At 39.4% G+C, this 21,237-nt stretch overlaps 1 protein-coding gene across 2 annotated transcripts in view; it reads left to right on the forward strand.

The window, feature by feature from the left end:
• The window catches only part of tmem163a (transmembrane protein 163a), a 93,857-nt gene extending 86,954 nt beyond the window's left edge, over positions 1-6,903 (forward strand). For both annotated transcript variants that reach the window (XM_036974584.2, XM_036974583.2), the window contains exon 8: positions 427-6,903. In XM_036974584.2, the coding sequence (XP_036830479.1) occupies positions 427-487 (61 nt within the window). In that variant the 3' untranslated portion in view covers positions 488-6,903. The remainder of the gene's footprint in view (positions 1-426) is intronic.
• Positions 6,904-21,237: the final 14,334 nt, after the last annotated feature.

Genomic DNA, 21,237 nt, shown 5'->3' on the forward strand with positions numbered 1-21,237 from the left:
TCTATTCTATTCATTTTAAACTGTATTCTATTCTATTCTACTGTATCTTAGTCTATGCCGCACTGACATTGCTCATCCATATTTGTATATATTCTTAATTCCATTCCTTTACTTAAATGTGTGTGTATTGTGTGTATTGTTGTGAAATTGTTAGATATTACTGCACTGTCGGAGTTAGAAACACAAGCATTTTGCGACACCCGCGATAACATCTGCTAAACACGTGTACATGACCAATAAAATTTGACTTGATTAGCCATAAATAGGAACACATATTGACACGTGCACATATGCACACACATTCCCCCATGGAGAAAATAAAGTATTTATCTTATCTTACATTATACACAGTCAATCATCTAATGTCTTATGACACATCTTGTCTGCTCTTGTATCCCACAATGTATCTGTCTTCTCTCCCTTCAGACTGCTCCTGGACATGGTACCCCGGGTGAGACAAACCAGGAACTACGAACGCTTTGAGTGAACGCTCCTAGGACCAGGTTTACACCTGATGCACCCCTTCCCCTTCCCCTCCCCTCCTCTCTTTCTATCTCACACACACACACACACACACACACACACACACACACACACACACACACACACACACACACACACACACACACACACACACACACACACACACACACACACACACACACACACACACACACACACACACACACACACACACACACACACACACACAGGCCCTAGCCTGGAGAGACTCTGAGGGCAAAATAGTTAAAGACATTATGATGTTGTTGGCGTGTTGGCCAACCTCTCAATCAAGGTTTTCCCACCTAGCCACCCCCTTCTAACTATTTGTCTTTACCTCCTGTCCATCATTATTACTATCCAGAAAGAGGGAATGAAGAGGTGAGAAAAAGGATTACGAAGAGGCTGGCATTAACGGCTGGTCCAGAGAGATCAGCATTTGTTTGCCATGTGTATCTGAACCCACTGCTGTTGCTAAGCGACCTAGAACCCCTGGCATTTTGAGAGGCACAAGATCCCTTTCATATTGCCCAAACCTTTTTTATGTTCCAACCCTGATTAGTATGGGGGGAGGGTTCACAGGAGAACACCTGTTGTAGACCATCCACATAAACTTCTGTGACTTTCAAAATCCCTATGCATTGTTAGAATCTGAATCATTTATAATGGTGGAATCATGCCACTACTTTCTGCCCTGGTCTGTTTTCACAGATCTCTATGGTTCTGTGTGTGAGTCTCCATTGCTCTTTGAGATTAGAAGCTACAGTTGAAGTCTACATAGTTTACATACACTTAGGTTGGAGTCATTAAAACTCGTTTTTCAACCACTCCACAAATTTCTTGTTAACAAACTATAATTTTGGCAAATCGGTTAGGACATCTACTTTGTGCATGACACAAGTAATTTTTTCAACATATTGTTTACAGACAGATTATTTCACTTATAATTCACTGTATCACAATTCCAGTGGGTCAGAAGTGTACATACACTACGTTGATTGTGCCTTTAAACAGCTTGGAAAATTCCAGAAAATGATGTCATGGCTTTAGATGCTTCTGATAGGCTAATTGACATCATTTGAGTCAATTGGAGGTGTACCTGTGGATGTATTTCAAGGCCTTCCTTCAAACCCAGTGCCTCTTTGCTTGACATCATGGGAAAATCAAAATAAATCAGCCAAGACCTCAGAAAAAAAACTGTACACCTCCACAAGTCTGGTTCATCCTTGGGAGCAATTTCCAAACGGCTGAAGGTACCACGTTCATCTGTAGAAACAATAGTGTTCAAGTATAAACACCATGGGACCACGCAGCCGTCATACCGCTCAGGAAGGAGACATGGTCTGTCTTCTAGAGATTAACGTACTTTGGTGTGAAAAGTTCAAATCAATCCCAGAACTACAGCAAAGGACCTTGTGAAGATGCTGGAGGAAACGGGTACAAAAGTATCTATATCCACAGAAAAAAACGAGTCCTATATCGACATAACCTGAAAGGCCGCTCAGCAAGAACGAAGCCACTGCTCCAAAACCTCCATTAAAAAAGCCAGACTACGGTTTGCAACTGCACATGAGGACAAAGATCATACTTTTTGGAGAAATGTCCTCTGGTCTGATGAAACAAAAATAGAACCGTTTGGCCATAATGACCATCGTTATGTTTGGAAAAAGGGGGAAGCTTGCAAGCCGAAGAACACCATCCCGACCGTGAAGCAGGAGGGTGGCAGGATCATGTTGTGGGGACAATTATGTGGATATATTGAAGCAACATCTCAAGACATCAGTAAGGAAGTTCATGCTAGGTCGCAAATGGGTCTTCCAAATGGACAATGACAACAAGTATAATTCCAAATTTGTGGCAAAATGGCTTAAGGACAACAAAGTCAAGGTATTGGAGTGGCCATCACAAAGCCCTGACCCTCAATCCCATTAAAAATGTGTGGGTAGAACTGAAAAAGCAGGTGCGAGCAAGGAGGCTTACAAACCTGACTCAGTTACACCAGCTCTGTCAGGAGGAATGGGCCAAAATTCACCCAACTTATTGTGGGAAGCTTCTGGAAGGTTACCCGAAATGTTTGACCCAAGTAAAACATTTGAAGGCAATGCTACCAAATACTATTTGAGTGTATGTAAACTTCTGACCCACTGGGAATGTGATGAAAGAAATAAAAGCTGAAATAAATAATTCTCTGACATTTCACTTTCTTAAAATAAAGTGGTGATCCTATCTGACATAAAACAGGGAATTTTTACTATAATTAAATGTCAGGAATTGTGAAAAACTGAGTTTAAATGTATTTGGCTAAGGTGTATGTAAACTTCAGACTTCAACTATATGTAGCTATAGTATATAAGCAAGATATACAGAGTGGAAGTCTAGGTAGGTCTGTGAGCAGGTCACACTGCTGGAGTTATATATTGTAAATTAATGTGCCCTCTGCAGTGCTTCTCCTTGCTTCTCCACTGACACGACCCAAGTGGGAGTAGAGGGCACAGAGATAAATCACACATGTATCTATCCCTATGGTAGAGGACTATGTCTAGTCAGTCTGCTGCAGTCCTCCACTCTCTGGCTTGACAGAGAAACAAAAGAGAGAGAGGCCCAAACAGCAGGGCCAGGCCAGTATCTGGAGAAGTGTGGCTGCCCATAGAGCAGTGGTAAGATAGAGAGTACTGTATTGTACATGCACAAAGCGAAGCACACCAGAGCAGACCAGACCTTGACTGTCAAGCAAGGGAATGACTAGTTCACAATCAAGGCTAACTTCAGGGTTGAATGCAAAAAGCAAACTGTTGGTACGGTGTCAGTAAAAAAATATATGACATTACAGTGTCACACTGAAAAGCTGAAAACAAAGCGCACATGTTTTTCAATCACTATCCAGATGGGAGCACTAATTATTGTTCCACTGTGATCTAAACTAGAGAATGGTTAGGTAGCTACAGTGATAACGCTTGTCCCAGATAGGCTTACCACACTGTTTTGTTCTAACAGTGTTCAATCTTGTCATAATAATGACTATATCCCCCCCCACTACCTTGTCTGGGATGACCATGACGATATAATTGATAGTCATATGTTTCAGTGCCATACATGCTCAGATTCCTAAACTAAGACAACATTATTAGCCAGCTTATTTGCTTGGCATGCCATATTTGTGTTTACAATTATAGATATTTCTCTGTCGGTAGAAGTTGAGAGAAAGACTGAGGGCAAGGTGTTTTCTCTTATTTGTGAGACAGAAGTAACTGGTTCAGGTAGTGTAGTGTACGTATGTAGTGAATACTGAATTGCAAAATTGTACTCATCATTTTTTAAGCAAAATTAGAATTATTAATATGTCATGTGGTAGCCAACAGATGTGATTATGTGCCATGTTTTACAATTACACTTAATTCTATGGGGATACATTCGAGTTCTTTTGCAAAAATGTAAACATCCCCACTTCATCTGCCTGTCCTGACAGTATTGACAATTACCAACATAGAGATTCAATATTATGTGACGCCATAGATCTTTATACACATCAGTGATCTGCTTCACAGCATATTGGATCATCATTAAAGGCAATGTCTTTTCTCTTACTGTTTACCTTCGCTTAAACCTCATAGCAGTAATGCCAGCACGTTTCGTGTATACTGTACGTAAATGATTGTAAATACAAAACATGAAATGTGTACAAATGTTTAATACACTGTTTAGATAGAGGCTTCTAGCTGTAGCAAACCAATAGGAATAGCCAGACTTGACAGATGAATTGTTCTAGTGCTATTTGTTCTTTTCTAAATGGTATATTATTATTAGATTATATTTACACCGTAACTTCTGCTCCGCTTTGAGTTGATACACTGTAAACTTGTAAAGTGATAATTTTCTTTATGTCTACAGTACCATTCAAAAATTTGGACACACCTACTAATTCCAATTTAAATTGTATTTTTTACTATTTTCTACATTGTGAAATAATAGTGAAGACATCAAAACTATGAAATAACACATGGAATCATGTTGTAACCAAAAAAGTTCCCACATATGCTGAGCACTTGTTGGCTGCATTTCCTTCACTCTGTGGTCCAACACATCCCAAACCATCTCAATTGGTTTGAGGTCGGGTGATTGTGGAGGCCAGGTCATCTGATGCAGCACTCTATCACTCTCCTTCTTGGTAAAATAGCTCTTACACAGCCTGGAGGTGTGTTGGGTCATTGTCTTGTTGAAAACAAATGGTAGTCCCACGAAGCGCAAACCAGATGGGATGGCGTATCGCAGCAGAATGCTGTTGTAGCCATGCTGGTTAAGTGTGCCTTGAATTCTAAATAAATCACTGACAGTGTCACCAGCAAAGCACCCCCACACCATCACACCTCCTCCTCCATGCTTCTCGGTGGGAAACACAAATGCGGGGATCATCCATTCACCTACTCTGCGTCTCACAAAGACACATCTGGCCGTGATTGGGAGTCCCATAGGGCGGCGCACAATTGACCCAGCATCGCCAGGGTTTGGCCGGGGTAGGCCGTCATTGTAAATAGGAATTTGGTCTTAACTGACTTGCCTAATTACATATTTATTTATTTTTTACATCTGGGTCGTCCTTTCCTGTGGTGGTCCTCTTTAGAGCCAGTTTCACCATAGCGCTTGATGGTTTTTTTGCGACTGCACTTGAAGAAATGTTCAAAGTTCTTCAAATTTTGCGGCTTGACTGACCTTCGTGTCTTAAAGTAATGATGGACAATTTTTTTCTCTTTGCTTATTTGAGCTGTTCTTGCTATAATATGGTATTTTACCAAGTAGGGCCATCTTCTGAATACCACCACTAACCTGTCACAACATAACTGATTGGGTCAAACACATTAAGATGGAAAGAAATTCCACAAATGAACTTTGAACAAGGCACACCTGTTAGTTGAAATGACTACCTCGTGAAGCTGTTTGAGAGAATACCAAAGCTGTCATCAACATAAAGGGTGGCTAGTTTGAAGAATCTCAAATATAAAATAGATTTTTAATTTGTTTAACACTTTTTTGGTTACTACATGATTCCATATGTGTTATTTCATAGTTTTGATGTCTTCACAATTATTCTACAATGTAGAAAATAGTAAAAATAAAGAAAAACCCTTGATTGAGTAGGTGTGTCCAAACTTTTGACTGGTACTGTATATCAAGGATTGAGAGTGATCTGTTCACTGCTCATCTTTTCAACTCACCAACAGCACAGGCATTTGTATGGTCCCTTCCCTCACAAGATGACAGTCTCATAAGTCTTTAATGACTCAAAATGACAAAAGCACAGACTTTAGACCATCCAAATAAGCACATAAATAGGTGTTTCGTATTATTTGTAATAGACAAAGAAATGATATACTTAATAGATTGTGCTCTGATAATGTATACTACTAGTATCATTCCTGGTCTTACATTGTTACATTTTGTCCTTGTTTACTGCTTAGAAGTGTAGTATAACACTCACAATAACACTGACAAACTGTCTCAGCAGCTGAATTTATAGATGGTGAAAAGGATTGGAAAATCAAAACGGTACGTATACTCTCATGCCAGTCAGTGTATTAATTCCAGTGTATGATGTCATACAACTGAGTTGTGCTGTGTATATTGTAAGGTGAACATACTGTAGATGTGATAGATTGACTGATGCTATAGGAGCAATATTGATTTTGTATTGACGTCACTGTATGGATGTGTTTTCTCCTAAATGTTGCCAGATGATGTCTCGTAAAGCTGAATTCTTGCTAATCATCTCTGTTACAGTAAGTCCCGATTCAAAGCTGTGAAATCATTTCTAGATATGTGTTTAAGGATGTAAATGGCAGCAATTCTCTTTGAATGAATTGTCCCATGCGTTTGACTTCATAATAAGACAGACACAGGTATACAAATAAACACACTGGTAAGGTAGGGAAGCAGACACAAACACAAAAGCACAGTCTCACAGACAGTGTGCCATCATAGTGATGCCTTCTACTAATAATTTAATGAAGTTATATTATACTATAGCAATACAAGCCACTGCTTAGCTTTGCTTGGACTGACACAAACCTAATCTTTAAAAGTAACATGCTTTTCAGCTTTTCTAAGACACACACTAAGACACCCCCCCCCCCCCCCCCCCCACACTAAGACACCCCCCCCCCCACACACACACACACACACACACACTCTCTCTCTTCTTGACACATCTTAATGCAAAATACGCCTGTGAAGAGTTTGAGAGTAGAATTATGTGTCTGATTGTAAATATTTCAATGGTATTACATATGATGTAAACACTATGTATATTTATGTAGGACACATACATTATATATATGACAATGTGGACCTCTGTCACAGAGGAAACGTTTTATTGAAAAATAAAGTTTTATCCTGCTCATTCATTAAAAATGTTGAGTCACTCCTTTCTTCCTACTTTTGCATACTTTACATTTTAATTAAATAATACAATAAAACAAATGAAATGATAAATACATATACAAATAATTAAATAATACAAAACAAATATGGACATTCTCTCCGGTGTTAGAAAAAGCTAAAGCATTACCTGGGGTATAATAATAATAATAATAATAATAATACAAATTCTTCTCCCCATGGACAAGTGAGAAGACTCTGGGCAATGAGGTCATGCAGATGAGTTTGTGCTGCCTGTACTTCCATTGTAAACCACACAGGGGGCAGCAGAGACAAGCTGATACAATTATTGGGCTGCAAGTCTTCCAAAAGCAGCTTTTGTAGATTAGCTTTTTTTCTTGAAGTTAGGGTTGGGGTTATGGATAAAATTAGAGTTATGGCTAGAGTTAGGGTTTAGCCTGGGTGTGGACATGAAGCTAGGGTTAGGGTTGAGGCTTGGGTTACGGTTGAACCAAGGTGTGAACAGGAAGCTAGGGTTATGGTCAGAGTTGTGGTTGAGTCTAGAGTTAGGGTTGAACCAGGGTGTGGACATGAAGTTTGGTCTAGGGCTGTGGTTGAGAGTTAGGGTTGAACCGGGTTGTGGACATGTAGCAGAGGAGGCTGGTGGGAGGAGGTATATCAGGAAAGGCTTATTGTAATGGCTGGAATGGAATAAATGGAACAGAGTCAAACGTTTGGTTTCCATATGTCTGATGTGTTTGATACCATTATATTTATTCCATTCCAGTCTTTACAATGAGCCCCTGCTACAGCTCCTCCCACCAGCCTCCTCTGACACAAAGCTAGGTTCATGTTAGGGTTATGGCTAGGCTTAGGGTAGATTATATACAAAATAGATATAGTGAACATAGAGCAGTAAGAGAATGAGCAAATGTACAGCTCAGGCCACTCAAGTATACTGAGCTCTCTCTTCCATGTTCCAGGCAATGTTTTTACACTCCTCAATTGTCCATTGGTGGTGACTGCGTGCCCACTAATCACGTCTTCTTGCTTGATCTATTGCAATAGCCCATCCGTGACAAGGATCGACAAATTGTCCGTTCCGAGATGCCATTCTGCCCACTACTGTTGTACTGTGGTGTTATTTGTCTGTTTGTGGCCCGCCTGTTCACAGTTGTGCTAAGTCTGCTGGATGCCTTTGGTTGGCGGACCATTCTTGATACACACAGGAAAATGTTGATCGTGAAAAACCCAGCAGCGTTGCAGTTCTTGACACAAACCGGTGCGACTGGCTCCTACAAGCATACCCCGTTCAAAGGCATTTCAATATGTTGTCTTGTCCATTCACCCTCTGAAAGGCACACATACTGTACACAATGTATGTCTCAATTGTCTCAAGGCTTAAAAATCCTTCATTAACCTCTCCTCCCCTTTATCTACTCTATTTGAAGTGGATTTAACCAGTGACATCAGTAAGGGATCGTAGTTTTGACCTGGATCCACCTGGTCAGTCTACGTCATGGAAAGAGCAGGTGCTCTTAATGTTGTGTATATCAGTGTGTGTACAGTTCAAAGATGGCTTCAATCAATGTGCAGCATAGACTGCATAGTCTCTTAATGTCTCTGGTCCAGATGGCTGGTTGGTGATGCTCACAGCACGGGGGAAAGAAACTGTTCTAGTGGCAGGTGATTTTGGTCTTCATTGACCTGAATCGTTTGCCAGAGGAGAGTTTTAGGGAGAGGGGGTATTTTCCCTGCACACTTCCTTGCCCTGGAATCATACAGGTCCTTGATGGAGGGCAGGTGACAGCCGATGACCCTCTCCGCACACCAGACAATGCGTGTCAAATTTCCCTTGGAGCCGGCAGACGCATTTCGAACCAGACGGTAATGGAAGAGGTGAGGATGGACTCTATGATTGAGGATGGACTCTATGATTGATGCGTAAATGGATCATGATTGACTGGGAGAAGGTTGATAAAAACTAAAGGAGGACCGAGTTAGGGTGGTTAATGCAAATGTGTTTTGTGTCTCCAACTTCTAACCACTAGGTGGGAGCATAGGCCAGCACACGTTAGCTTGAAGCAGGTTGGCCACTGCCTAAGACACACAGTTCATTGGAAAGGGAAAGGGAAAGGGGATATCTAATCAGCTGTCCAACTGAATGTATTCAACTGAAATGTGTCTTCCGCATTTAACCCAACCCCGCTGAATCAGAGATTGTATTTATGTAATCGAGTTGTATGCAAAAAAAAGCTGGACAGTCAGAAGTCACAGAATAAATACCTTGAATCCTAATTTCTTTGGAATATCAGAAAGGATAGTATAACTACTACAGTGAGGTTTTAGCTGTTAGCTTTGGATATACTGATGAGAACTGCACCCACGAAGGCACAAAATCTTCACCAAATTTCGCTCGGCATATAGTTCCCATATCGGCCTTCTTTATTTGATTATAAAACCATTAATATGACGCGTAATAAAGTGACAATATTGAAATGTTAAAATATTGTGGTATTAACTTACTTAGCATTACAAAGATAGTTGTCTCATTACCGAAATGTTTGCTGTTAGGACAACCTTTATTGCACACAGAGTTAATCCATGCAATTTATTATGTGATTTGTTAATAAGTAAACATTTACTCCTGAACTTGCCATAACAAAGGGGTCAATACTTATGCAACCAATATATTTTAGTTACTTATTTGTTATTAATTTGTAAAAAGAATGTTTACATTATTTTTTACGTTGACATTATATGGAGTATTTTGTGTAGATCAGTGACACACACAAAAAAAAAAAGACAATTAAATCCATTTCACTACCACTTTGTAACACAACAAAATGTGAAAGAATCAAATGGCGGGTGAATACTTATATGATGGGCAGTGTATCTCCCCAGACCCAATTATTCACACAAAGCCAGAATACATTCATATTGTGAACAGCCTCATTGCTCTACCTTAATTGCTGTTCTGTATTACATTGAAATCCAAACCCGCAGATACGATGGTGTGACTCGGCTTCACAACCAACACATCCTCACACAATGTTGACACAGTGTTCTCATGGAAACCAATGATTCTTGCCATACAGTTCAAAACCAGTAAAGCAAACACCCATTAAAACTTTGTTCAAAGTTTAGCATATACCACTTAATGATTAAAGTTGGATACAGTGCACAGCACTTTAAGAGTGAGTGTGTCACTTTTGACGACGCAAATCTGGCCATTCCATATCCTTTTTTTTTATGTCGAAGTCTATGGTCTAACTTACCTTCCTAAACGCTTGAATAAATCACCTGGAATCCCAAAGGAAAACCCAAAGGAAAACATTTTGATATTGAATAACAATCATTTAAAACATACTGTGTGCAAATCACTTAATTACCGAAACTGGTTGTCTGCCGTACCTACTGTATACTTGACAAAGCCACAAAATGTCAATTGGTTAAAAAAATGTCCTCAAAAGGTTGATGATTCACATTCAGATTCACTTAAATGAAACATTTACTGCCGGATATGTACAGTGGCTCCTTTGTTTTCTCACACAATCACCTTGTTGTCCCTGTGATTTTTGTATCTGCTCACCCCCCTTTAATCCCCATCAACATCCTTTCAGCCCTAATTGATGGTAGAGTATGTTAGTGTAATCACTGGTATGCTATGTGATTAGGCCATGAGGGGGGGGACAAGAGTTGGAACCAAGAGAGATGTACAGTGCCTTCATAAAGTACTCACACCCCTTGAGTTTTTTTCACATTTTGATGTTACAATATGGAATTTTAAATGATTTAATGCGAGGCACTGGAAAATCTCCCTGGTCTTTGTGATTGAATCTGTGTTTGAAATGCACTTCTCGACTGAGCAACCTTACAGATCATTGTGTGGGGTACAGAGATGAGGTAGTCATTCAAAAATCATGTGAAACACGATTGTTGCACACATAGTGAGTCCATGCAATTTATGTCACTGTGTTATGCAATTTAAGAGCAAGATGGGGAGAGAGAGAGAGAGAGAGAGAACACTGTGGAACACAAAGCTTTTACTATCTCATCCTGGAATATACAAGATCTGAGGTCATTTGACTTTGGCCTATAGAGCAGGAACCCAGATTTCATCAAAGAAATTGGAAATACAGACATTGTCATTCTACAAGAACATGATATAAAGGAGACGGACCCACTGGTTGCCCTCTAGGTTACAGAGGGCTGGTAGTCCCATCCACCAAACTACCAGGTGTGAAACATGGAAGAGACTCAGGGGGGTATGCCAAAACAGGAACATTTTACATCTGGCTAGCAATTAATAAGGAAATTATCTCAACAGAGAAAAATGTCCTCATGTGTGCTACCTATATCCCCCCAATAGAATTCCCATACTTTAATGATGACAGCTTCTCCATCCTAGAGGGGGAGATCAACAATTTCCAGGCTCAGGGACATGTACTAGTTTGTGGCGACCTAAATGCCAGAACTGGACAAGAACCCTACCTCGAGGTGACAGCATACCCTCCCACATACGCCCCACCAGACACAATTACGTCAGCATAACCAACAAAAACAGGTCACAACTCCAGCAGCTCTGTTGGACACTGGTTATGTACATAGTCAATGGTAGGCTTCGAGGGGACTCTTATGGTAGGCACACCTATAGCTCACTGACCTCAACCCAGAGTATCTTAAAAGCATTCACAGTCAGCCCACTGACACCCCTATCAGATCACAGCAAAATCACACTCTACTTGAACAGAGCTATGCTCAATTATGAGGCATCAAAGCCAAAGGAACTGAATAATATTAACAAATGCTATAGCTCAAAGAAAAGTAGGGTGGAAATCTACCAAAAAAACAATTCGGCAACAACAAATTCAGTTCCTTCTAGACAATTTCCTGTACAAAAGGTTTCACTGTAATAGTGAAGGTGGAAACGTGGCAGTAGAAAACCTAAACAGTATATCTAAAAATGTCAAGCAGACAACCTAAGAAAATTAACAACAATGACAAATGGTTTGATGAAGAATGCAAAAACCTAAGAAAGAAATTGAGAAACATGTCCAACCAAACATATAGAACCAGAAAACCTGAGCCTACACTTTCACTATAGTGAATCACTAAAACAATACAGAAACACACTCCGGAAAAAGAAGAAATCAGCTCAATGTAATTGAAGAATCCATAGAATCTAACCCCTTCCGGGAAAACTGGAAAACAAACAACAACGAGTTATCGATCCAAAACGGAGATGTATGGATAAACAACTTCTCCAATATTTTTGGCTCTATAACAAAGAACAAAGAATGAACAGCAAAAACATATACATGATCAAATACAAATCTTAGAATAAACTGTTAAAGACTACCAGAACCCACTGGGTTCTCCAATTACATTGTCATGTCCTGACCATAGAAAGCCTGTATTTTCTATGGTAGAGTAGGTTAGGGTGTGACTAGGGGTTTTAGTCTAGTTTATTATTTATATGTGGGGTTCTAGGTTTATTTTCTATGTTGGGGTTTGTGTATGATTCCCAATTAGAGGCAGCTGGTAATCGTTGTCTCTAATTGAGGATCATACTTAAGTTGCATTTTTCCACCTGTGGGTTATGGGATATTATTTATGTTTAGTTGCCTGTTAGCACTGCATTGTTAGTCACGTTTTGTTTATTCTTTGTTTAGTTTTTTTCGAAGTTTTACTGTCTAATAAATATGTAGAACTGTACGTACGCTGCACCTTGGTCCGTTTATGCAAACGATCGTGACATACATTGAATAAACTACAAGACAAAATACAAACCCTCCAACCCAAAAAGGCCAGTGGGGTTGATGGTATCCTAAATGAAATGATAAAATATACAGACCACAAACTCCAATTGGCTATACTTAAACTCTTTAACATCATCTTCAGTTCTGGCATCTTCCCCAATATTTGGAACCAAGGACTGAAAAGTGGAGACAAATTTGACCCCAATAACTACCGGGGGATATAGAAACCTTGGGAAAATCTTCTGCATTATCATTAACAGCAGACTTAACAGCCAAAACAACGTACTGAGCAAATATCTAATTGGATTTTTACCAAACTACAGTACGACTTACACTTCACCCTGCACACCCTAATTTACAAACAAACAAACCAAAACAAGGGCAAAGATTACCACAGGTAGCCTAGTGTTGGTTGCAAGATTGAAAAAAAGGTTGCAAGATTGAATCCCCGAGCTGACAAAGTAAAAATAAATCATTTGTTCTGCCCCTGAACAAGGCAGTTAATCCACTGTTCCTAGGCCGTCATTGAAAATAAGAACATAACTCTTAACTGACTTGCCTAGTTAAATAAAGGTAAAATAAGATAAAAAGAAAACAAACATACCAATAGGTGCACTTCTTTGCGAGGCACTGAAAAACCTCCCTGGTCTTTGTGGTTGAATCTGTGTATAGAATTCACTGCTAGACTGAGGGACCTTACAAATAATTATGTGGTGTACAGGGATGGGGTAGTCATTCAAAAATCATGTTTAAAACCATTATTGTACACAGAGTGAGTCCATGCAACTTATGTGACTTGTTAGGATTTCTTTTTTTTTTTTTTACTCCTGATCATATTTAGGCTTGCCATAATAAAGGGGTTGAATGCTTATTGACTCAAGACATATAAGCTTTTCATTTTTTATACATTTGCAAAACAACTTTCAATAAACATAATTCCCTTTTGACATCATGGAGTAATATGTGTAAGCCAATGGCTAAAAAAATGTCAAGCTGTAGTACAACAAAATGTGGATAAAGTCAAGGGGTGTGAATAATTTTTGAAGACACTAAGAGAGAGAGAGAGAGGGAGAGAGAGCACATACTATAAAACAATAGAAGATAATAAAACACCTGATAGAATGTGGAAGCAAATACTCACAAAAGTTATGATTACAGCTGTTCCGTGCACAGGACGTACCAGACTATTAAATCTGGTCTCAGAGTATTTCGTATTATTTGGTAAGTAAATCTAAGACACTCCATATGTTACGTTTCCTATGGTACAGCATGTATTAATTTGTGGATGTCCAACAACCATTCTGTATAATATTTTACAAATAAAAATGAGTATGATATGTTACAAATTTGCTAAAATGTATGATATGTTACAAATTCCAATGCTAATGTTAGCTAGGTGGCTAATGCTAGGAGTTTTGGTTAGGGGTGAAGGTTAGGTTTAAGGTTAGGAGTTAGGTTAAAGGTTTAGGGGAATGGTTCGCTTCCATGCTTTGTAGTTGCAGCAAAGTAGCTAAAAGGTAGTAAGTAGTTGCAAAGTTGCAAATGAGATAAAATGCTAAAGTTGTCCGTGATGAGATTCAAACACACAACCTCTGGGTTGCTAGACGTTCACGTTATAGACCTCCCCAGCCACCCCGATCAACCACCCATATTTCGTTTTAGCCTTAATTAAGTAACCTTCTGTCTTATGTAAGCATACCAAACATAACACAACAGAGCTGATTTGTGAGTCCTGGACTTACATTTACTATGTTATGTCTAGTCTATGAGACCAGGCTGGACTATTGTAAACTGTAGGCTGTTTCATATGAAAACAAACAAATGAAAGTGTGATATAATATCTTATTACATTGGGTAAAATGGATGCCCGATACTTCATTCAGATGCAAAACCACAAAAAAACATGACTTTACAGCTGTGTTCAACAGAGTACATTTACAGGCTACACATCTATGGTAATCATTATACAGAATTCTATAGAGAGCGCGTATGCAGCGTCATAACAAGGATCACTTTGCTATTTCATTTTGAATTTGAAGACCCCTTGATGTATCAAAAACATTACATTTTTTTAAATGAATTAAACATTTTATTTGGCCTTACTGCTATTAGCCTACATAAATTTAGAATAACATTCCCCAACATTTTGTAATGGAAGTTTGTTCTGAAGTGTCTGCAATATATTTGCGAGATATAAGATAGATCAGGAAACATTGTTTTTCTTATTTTTTTAACCCCTTATTTTTGGTACTAAACTGTCTAAGCCCTGTCTAAGCCTGGATAGGAAATTGTTTTACTAAGGATCATTTAGCTATTTCATTTTGAATTTTAAGACACCTTGAAGTGTAAAAAACTAATATAAAAATGATTGAATGAAACATTTAATTTGGCCTTACTGCTATCAGCTCTTACAAACACATTGAATAACAGATTCATTACACGGAACAAAGACCAGCCACCAATAATGAATCCGTGGTATTATCTTTAAAATGTTATCACTTGAGAAAATGAGTGATATATTTAGGAACAAGGAAGGAGATGTCCATACATTATGTGACCCCTTTTTGTTATCTCTTCCCCCAAATCTTGCACATAAGTGTCAATATACAGTGCCTTGCGAAAGTATTCGGCCCCCTTGAACTTTGCGACCTTTTGCCACATTTCAGGCTTCAAACAAAGATATAAAACTGTATTTTTTTGTGAAGAATCAACAACAAGTGAGACACAATCATGAAGTGGAACGACATTTATTGGATATTTCTAACTTCTTTAACAAATCAAAAACTGAAAAATTGGCCGTGCAAAATTATTCAGCCCCTTTACTTTCAGTGCAGCAAACTCTCTCCAGAAGTTCAGTGAGGATCTCTGAATGATCCAATGTTGACCTAAATGACTAATGATGATAAATACAATCCACCTGTGTGTAATCAAGTCTCCGTATAAATGCACCTGCACTGTGATAGTCTCAGAGGTCCGTTAAAAGCGCAGAGAGCATCATGAAGAACAAGGAACACACCAGGCAGGTCCGAGATACTGTTGTGAACAAGTTTAAAGCCGGATTTGGATACAAAAATATTTCCCAAGCTTTAAACATCCCAAGGAGCACTGTGCAAGCGATAATATGGAAATGGAAGGATTATCAGACCACTGCAAATCTACCAAGACCTGGCCGTCCCTCTAAACTTTCAGCTCATACAAGGAGAAGACTGATCAGAGATGCAGCCAAGAGGCACATGATCACTCTGGATGAACTGCAGAGATCTACAGCTGAGGTGGGAGACTCTGTCCATAGGACAACAATCAGTCGTATATTGCACAAATCTGGCCTTTATGGAAGAGTGGCAAGAAGAAAGCCATTTCTTAAAGATATCCATAAAAAGTGTCGTTTAAAGTTTGCCACAAGCCACCTGGGAGACACACCAAACATGTGGAAGAAGGTGCTCTGGTCAGATGAAACCAAAATTGAACTTTTTGGCAACAATGCAAAACGTTATGTTTGGCGTAAAAGCAACACAGCTTAACACACCATCCCCACTGTCAAACATGGTGGTGGCAGCATCATGGTTTGGGCCTGCTTTTCTTCAGCAGGGACAGGGAAGATGGTTAAAATTGATGGGAAGATGGATGGAGCCAAATACAGGACCATTCTGGAAGAAAACCTGATGGAGTCTGCAAAAGACCTGAGACTGGGACGGAGATTTGTCTTCCAACAAGACAATGATCCAAATCATAAAGCAAAATCTACAATGAAATGGTTCAAAAATAAACATATCCAGGTGTTAGAATGGCCAAGTCAAAGTCCAGACCTGAATCCAATCGAGAATCTGTGGAAAGAACTGAAAACTGCTGTTCACAAATGCTCTCCATCCAACCTCACTGAGCTCGAGCTGTTTTGCAAGGAGGAATGGGAAAAAATGTCAGTCTCTCGATGTGCAAAACTGATAGAGACATACCCCAAGCGACTTACAGCTGTAATCGCAGCAAAAGGTGGCGCTACAAAGTATTAACTTAAGGGGGCTGAATAATTTTGCACACCCAATTTTTCAGTTTTTGAACTGTTAAAAAAGTTTGAAATATCCAATAAATGTCGTTCCACTTCATGATTGTGTCCCACTTGTTGTTGATTCTTCACAAAAATACAGTTTTATATCTTTATGTTTGAAGCCTGAAATATGGCAAAAGGTCGCAAAGTTCAAGGGGGCCGAATACTTTCGCAAGGCACTGTATAAATGTAATTAATTTATGGGTCAACTTGAACCCGGTCGCTTGCTTGTAGAAAATACATATATTGTTGTGTAGGCCTCGATACTCTGTTATGTGTATTTAACACACTACAGCCATGCATTTTGTGACAGTCAAATGATTAAAGGTATGTAAGGAAAATAAATAATAACAATGTTAGTGAAATTCATGAAGAAAAAAAAAATTAAGTAATTAAAAATGAAGAGCAGAACGCTGAAAGGGAATGTATAACTTCTACAGTGCCTTGCAAAAGTATTCATCCCCCTTGGCATTTTTCCTATTTTGTTGCATTGCAACTTGTAATTTAAATGTATTTTTATTTGGATTTCATGTAATGGACATACACAAAATAGTCCAAATTGGTGAAGTGAAATGAAAAAATTAAAAAAATAAAATAAAATGGAAAAGTGGTGTGCATATGTATTCACCCCCTTTGCTATTAAGCCCCCAAATAAGATCCAGTGCAATCAATTACCTTCAGAAGTCACATAATTAGTTAAATAAAGTCCACCTGTGTGCAATCTAAGTGTCTAATTGTCTCAGTATATATACACCTGTTCCAAAAGAGTCCCAGAGTCTGCAACACCACTAAGCAAGGGGCACCACCAAGCAAGCAGCACCATGAAGACCAAGGAGCTCTCCAAACAGGTCAGGGACAAATTTGTGGAGAAGTACAGATCAGGGTTGGGTTATAAAAATATCCAAAACTTTGAACATCCCACGGAGTAGAGGTCGACCGATTAATCGGAATGAATGATTAATTAGGGCCGTTTTCATAACAATCGGAAATCGATATTTTTGGACGCAAATTTTGCCAATTTTGTTATTTATTTAAGTTAAGAACACATTCTTATTTTCAATGACGGCCTAGGAACAGTGGGTTAACTGCCTTGTTCATCAGGGGCAGAACGACAGACGACCTTGTCAGCACTGGGATTCAATCTTGCAACCTTACGGTTAACTAGTCCAACGCTCTAACCACTTGCCTCTCATTGCACTCCACGATGAGCCTGCCTGTTACGCGAATGCAGTTGAAGCCAAGGTAAGTTGCTAGCTAGCATTAAACGTATCTTATAAAAAACTATCAATCATAATCACTGGTTGATGATATTACTAGTTTATCTAGAATGTCCTGCGTTGCATATAATCGATGCAACGCTGGGGGATGATTTAACAAAAGCGCATTTGCAAAAAATGCACAATTGTTGCACAACTGTACCTAACCATAAACCCCAATGCCTAAACCCCAATTAACCAGTAATTATGACATAGCATTGAAGGTTGTACAATGTAACAAGAATATTTAGACTTAGGGATGACACCCGTTAGATAAAATTCAGAGCGGTTCCGTATTTCACTGAAAGAATAAACGTTTTGTTTTCGAAATGATAGTTTCCGGATTCGACCATATTAATGACCAAAGGCTCGTATTTCTGTGTTATTATTTTATAATTAAGTCTGATTTGATATAGCAGTCTGACTGAGAGATGGTAGGCAGCAGCAGGCTCGTAAGCATTCATTCAAACAGCACTTTCGTGCGTTTTGCCAGCAGCTCTTTGCAAGCACAGCGCTGTTTATGACTTCAAGCCTATCAGCCTAATGGCTGGTGTAACCGATGTGAAATGGCTAGCTAGTTAGCGGGGTGCACGCTAAGTGTTTCAAACATCACTCGCTCTGAGATTTGGAGTAGTTATTCCCCTTGCTCTGCAAGGGCCGTGGCTTTTGTGGAGCAATGGGTAACGCTGCTTTGAGTGTGGCTGTTGTCAATGTGTTCCTGGTTCGAACCCAGGGAGGAGCGAGGCAATACTAAAGTGCCTATAAGAACATCCAATAGTCAAAGGTTCATGAAATACAAATGGCATAGAGAGAAATAGTCCTATAAATACTATATTAACTACAACCTAAAACCTCTTACCTGGGAATATTGAAGTCTCATGTTAAAAGGAACCACCAACTTTCATATGTTCTCATGTTCTGAGCAAGGAACTTAAACGTTAGCTTTTTTTGCATGTCACATATTGCACTTTTACTTCAACACTTTTTGCATTATTTAAACCAAATTGAACATGTTTCATTATTTATGAGGCTAAATAGATTTTTATTGATGTATTGTATTAAGTTAAAATAACTGTTCATTCAGTATTGTAATTGTCATTATTACAAATACATTTTAAAACATTGTCTTATTAATAGGTATCGGCTTTTTTTGGTCCTCCAATAATCAGTATCGGCAAACCTGCCAAGAGAGGGCCGCCCACCAAAACTCACGGACCAGGCAAGGAGGACATTCATCAGAGAGGCAACAAAGAGACCAAAGATAATCTTGAAGGAGCTGCAAAACTCCACAGCGGAGATCTGTCCATAGAATCACTTTAAGCTGTACACTCCAGAGCTGGGCTTTACGGAAGAGTGGCCAGACTGTTACGGTTTTCTTCAGTTGAAGGAAAGTCAGACCAAAATGCAGCGTGGTTAATTCGATACATCTTTAATGAAGACGAAACACGATCAATACAAAAACAATAAACGTAACGTGAAAACCGAAACAGCCTATCTGGTGACAACAAACACAGCGACATGAACATCAGGACAATCACCCACGAAACACTCAAAGAATATGGCTGCCTAAATATGGTTCCCAATCAGAGACAACGATAAACACCTGCCTCTGATTGAGAACCACTTCAGACAGCCATAGACTTAACTAGAACACTCCACTAAGCTACAATCCCAATACCAACACACCACATACAAAAACCCATGCCACACCCTGGCCTGACCAAATAAATGAAGATAAACACAAAATACTTCGACCAGGGCGTGACACAGACAAATATGCCATTGCTTAAAGAAAAACATTTTGGTGTTTGGAGTTCTCCAAAAGCATGTGGGAGACTCCCCAAACATATGGAAGAATGTACAGTAGTTCCTCCTTTAAAAGTTACGTCATACTGCGGCACACCCTGCGTGCTGCTGCAGCATTCTGTGGCAAGTCATTTAATTCTCAGCCATTTCTTCTGTTACTGCAAGTTATTGCTAGTTTGACCACCAGATGGCATCTTTGAGAAGCATTTTATAGACCATTTCACTCTTGGAGCGCACACTGGATGTTCGGGCCGAGGAGTAGGTTTGATTTGAGCATCCTGGCCTTACAATGGCAGTCAAGCTTACAATGGCAGTCGACCACTCTGACCATTTTACTCCTCCTAGCAGAACTGGTAAGGCAGTTTTCGTGTTAACCAGAGCGTTGGTGACTGCAAATGTGCTCCTGGAAACAATTTAATTACGCTTTTTTTTCTGACATTTACTGACACCGGCCATATTCAACCGGTGTTGGGCGCTCGTAAAGTAACTATTCTGTACTCTGGTTCACTCAGACGAGAGTGCTCTGAAATCCGTGTAGATCATAGGCTGGAGACACAAATTTTTTAACAACGTTCTTTTCTGATTAAAAACTAGTTCATTGCATCCGCCGTGGAGCCCAGTTTAATAATATGACCATATTTCCCAGCTTGTTGCTGTCGTTTTGAAGTAATCATGTAAAAACAGGCCTTATTTTAGTGCATTTTTCACCCTGCCAGCTCCTATTGCGCACCGTGGCACCAACTCGCCTTCCGACCGTTCTATTCCCAGCTTATTGTTCAATGTCACAATGCCTGCTTTGCTATTGTTGGCAATGAGACCTGCTCACGTAGTTATTATAGTTAAAATGTAAAAAACAAAATGTAAAAAACAAAAATAATATTGGACTGCGGTCTTCCCATTGTTTCCTGTGGGGGAAATATAGGCATGTCAGTCTATTTCGCCAAATATCTCGCAATGTGTATATTTAGATTTTTTTATTTTTTTTAATCGGGTGTAACCGGTGTGAAATGGCTAGCTAGTTAGTAGGGTGCACAGTAATAGCGTTTCAGTTGGGGGCGTCACTCGCTCTTAGATCTTGAAGTAGTTGTTCCCCTTGCTTTGCAATGGCCGTGGCTTTTGTGGAGTGATGGGTAATAATGCTTCGAGGGAGGCTGTCTGTAGGGGTGAGGAGAGGGCTGGAAGAAAAACTGTTACAAGGGCACCATTTTAAACAGGAGAATCTCCTCTTTGAAATTATGTAAGTTTGGGCAGCGAGCTCGTTCGTCATCAATTGCTAGACCAGAAATAGTCTGTTTTTATTTTTTCCCCACTTTTTGATTACGCGGACATAAGCACAGTTGACAGCATCGAGTTGTGGATGTTTACTTCCTACACAAGTTTTGTCCGACAAACAGATTGTAGTGGTAAAATAAAGGGATACATTTTTAATGGAATTCTAAGCATCACTCCAGTCAAAATAGGCTCTGCGAGCATTCAATTCCATACATTTTCTATGGGCTCG

The sequence above is a fragment of the Oncorhynchus mykiss genome, chromosome 3 (assembly GCF_057628025.1).
Source record: "Oncorhynchus mykiss isolate SJ-2025 chromosome 3, ASM5762802v1, whole genome shotgun sequence".
Taxonomy (NCBI): Eukaryota; Metazoa; Chordata; class Actinopteri; order Salmoniformes; family Salmonidae; genus Oncorhynchus; species Oncorhynchus mykiss.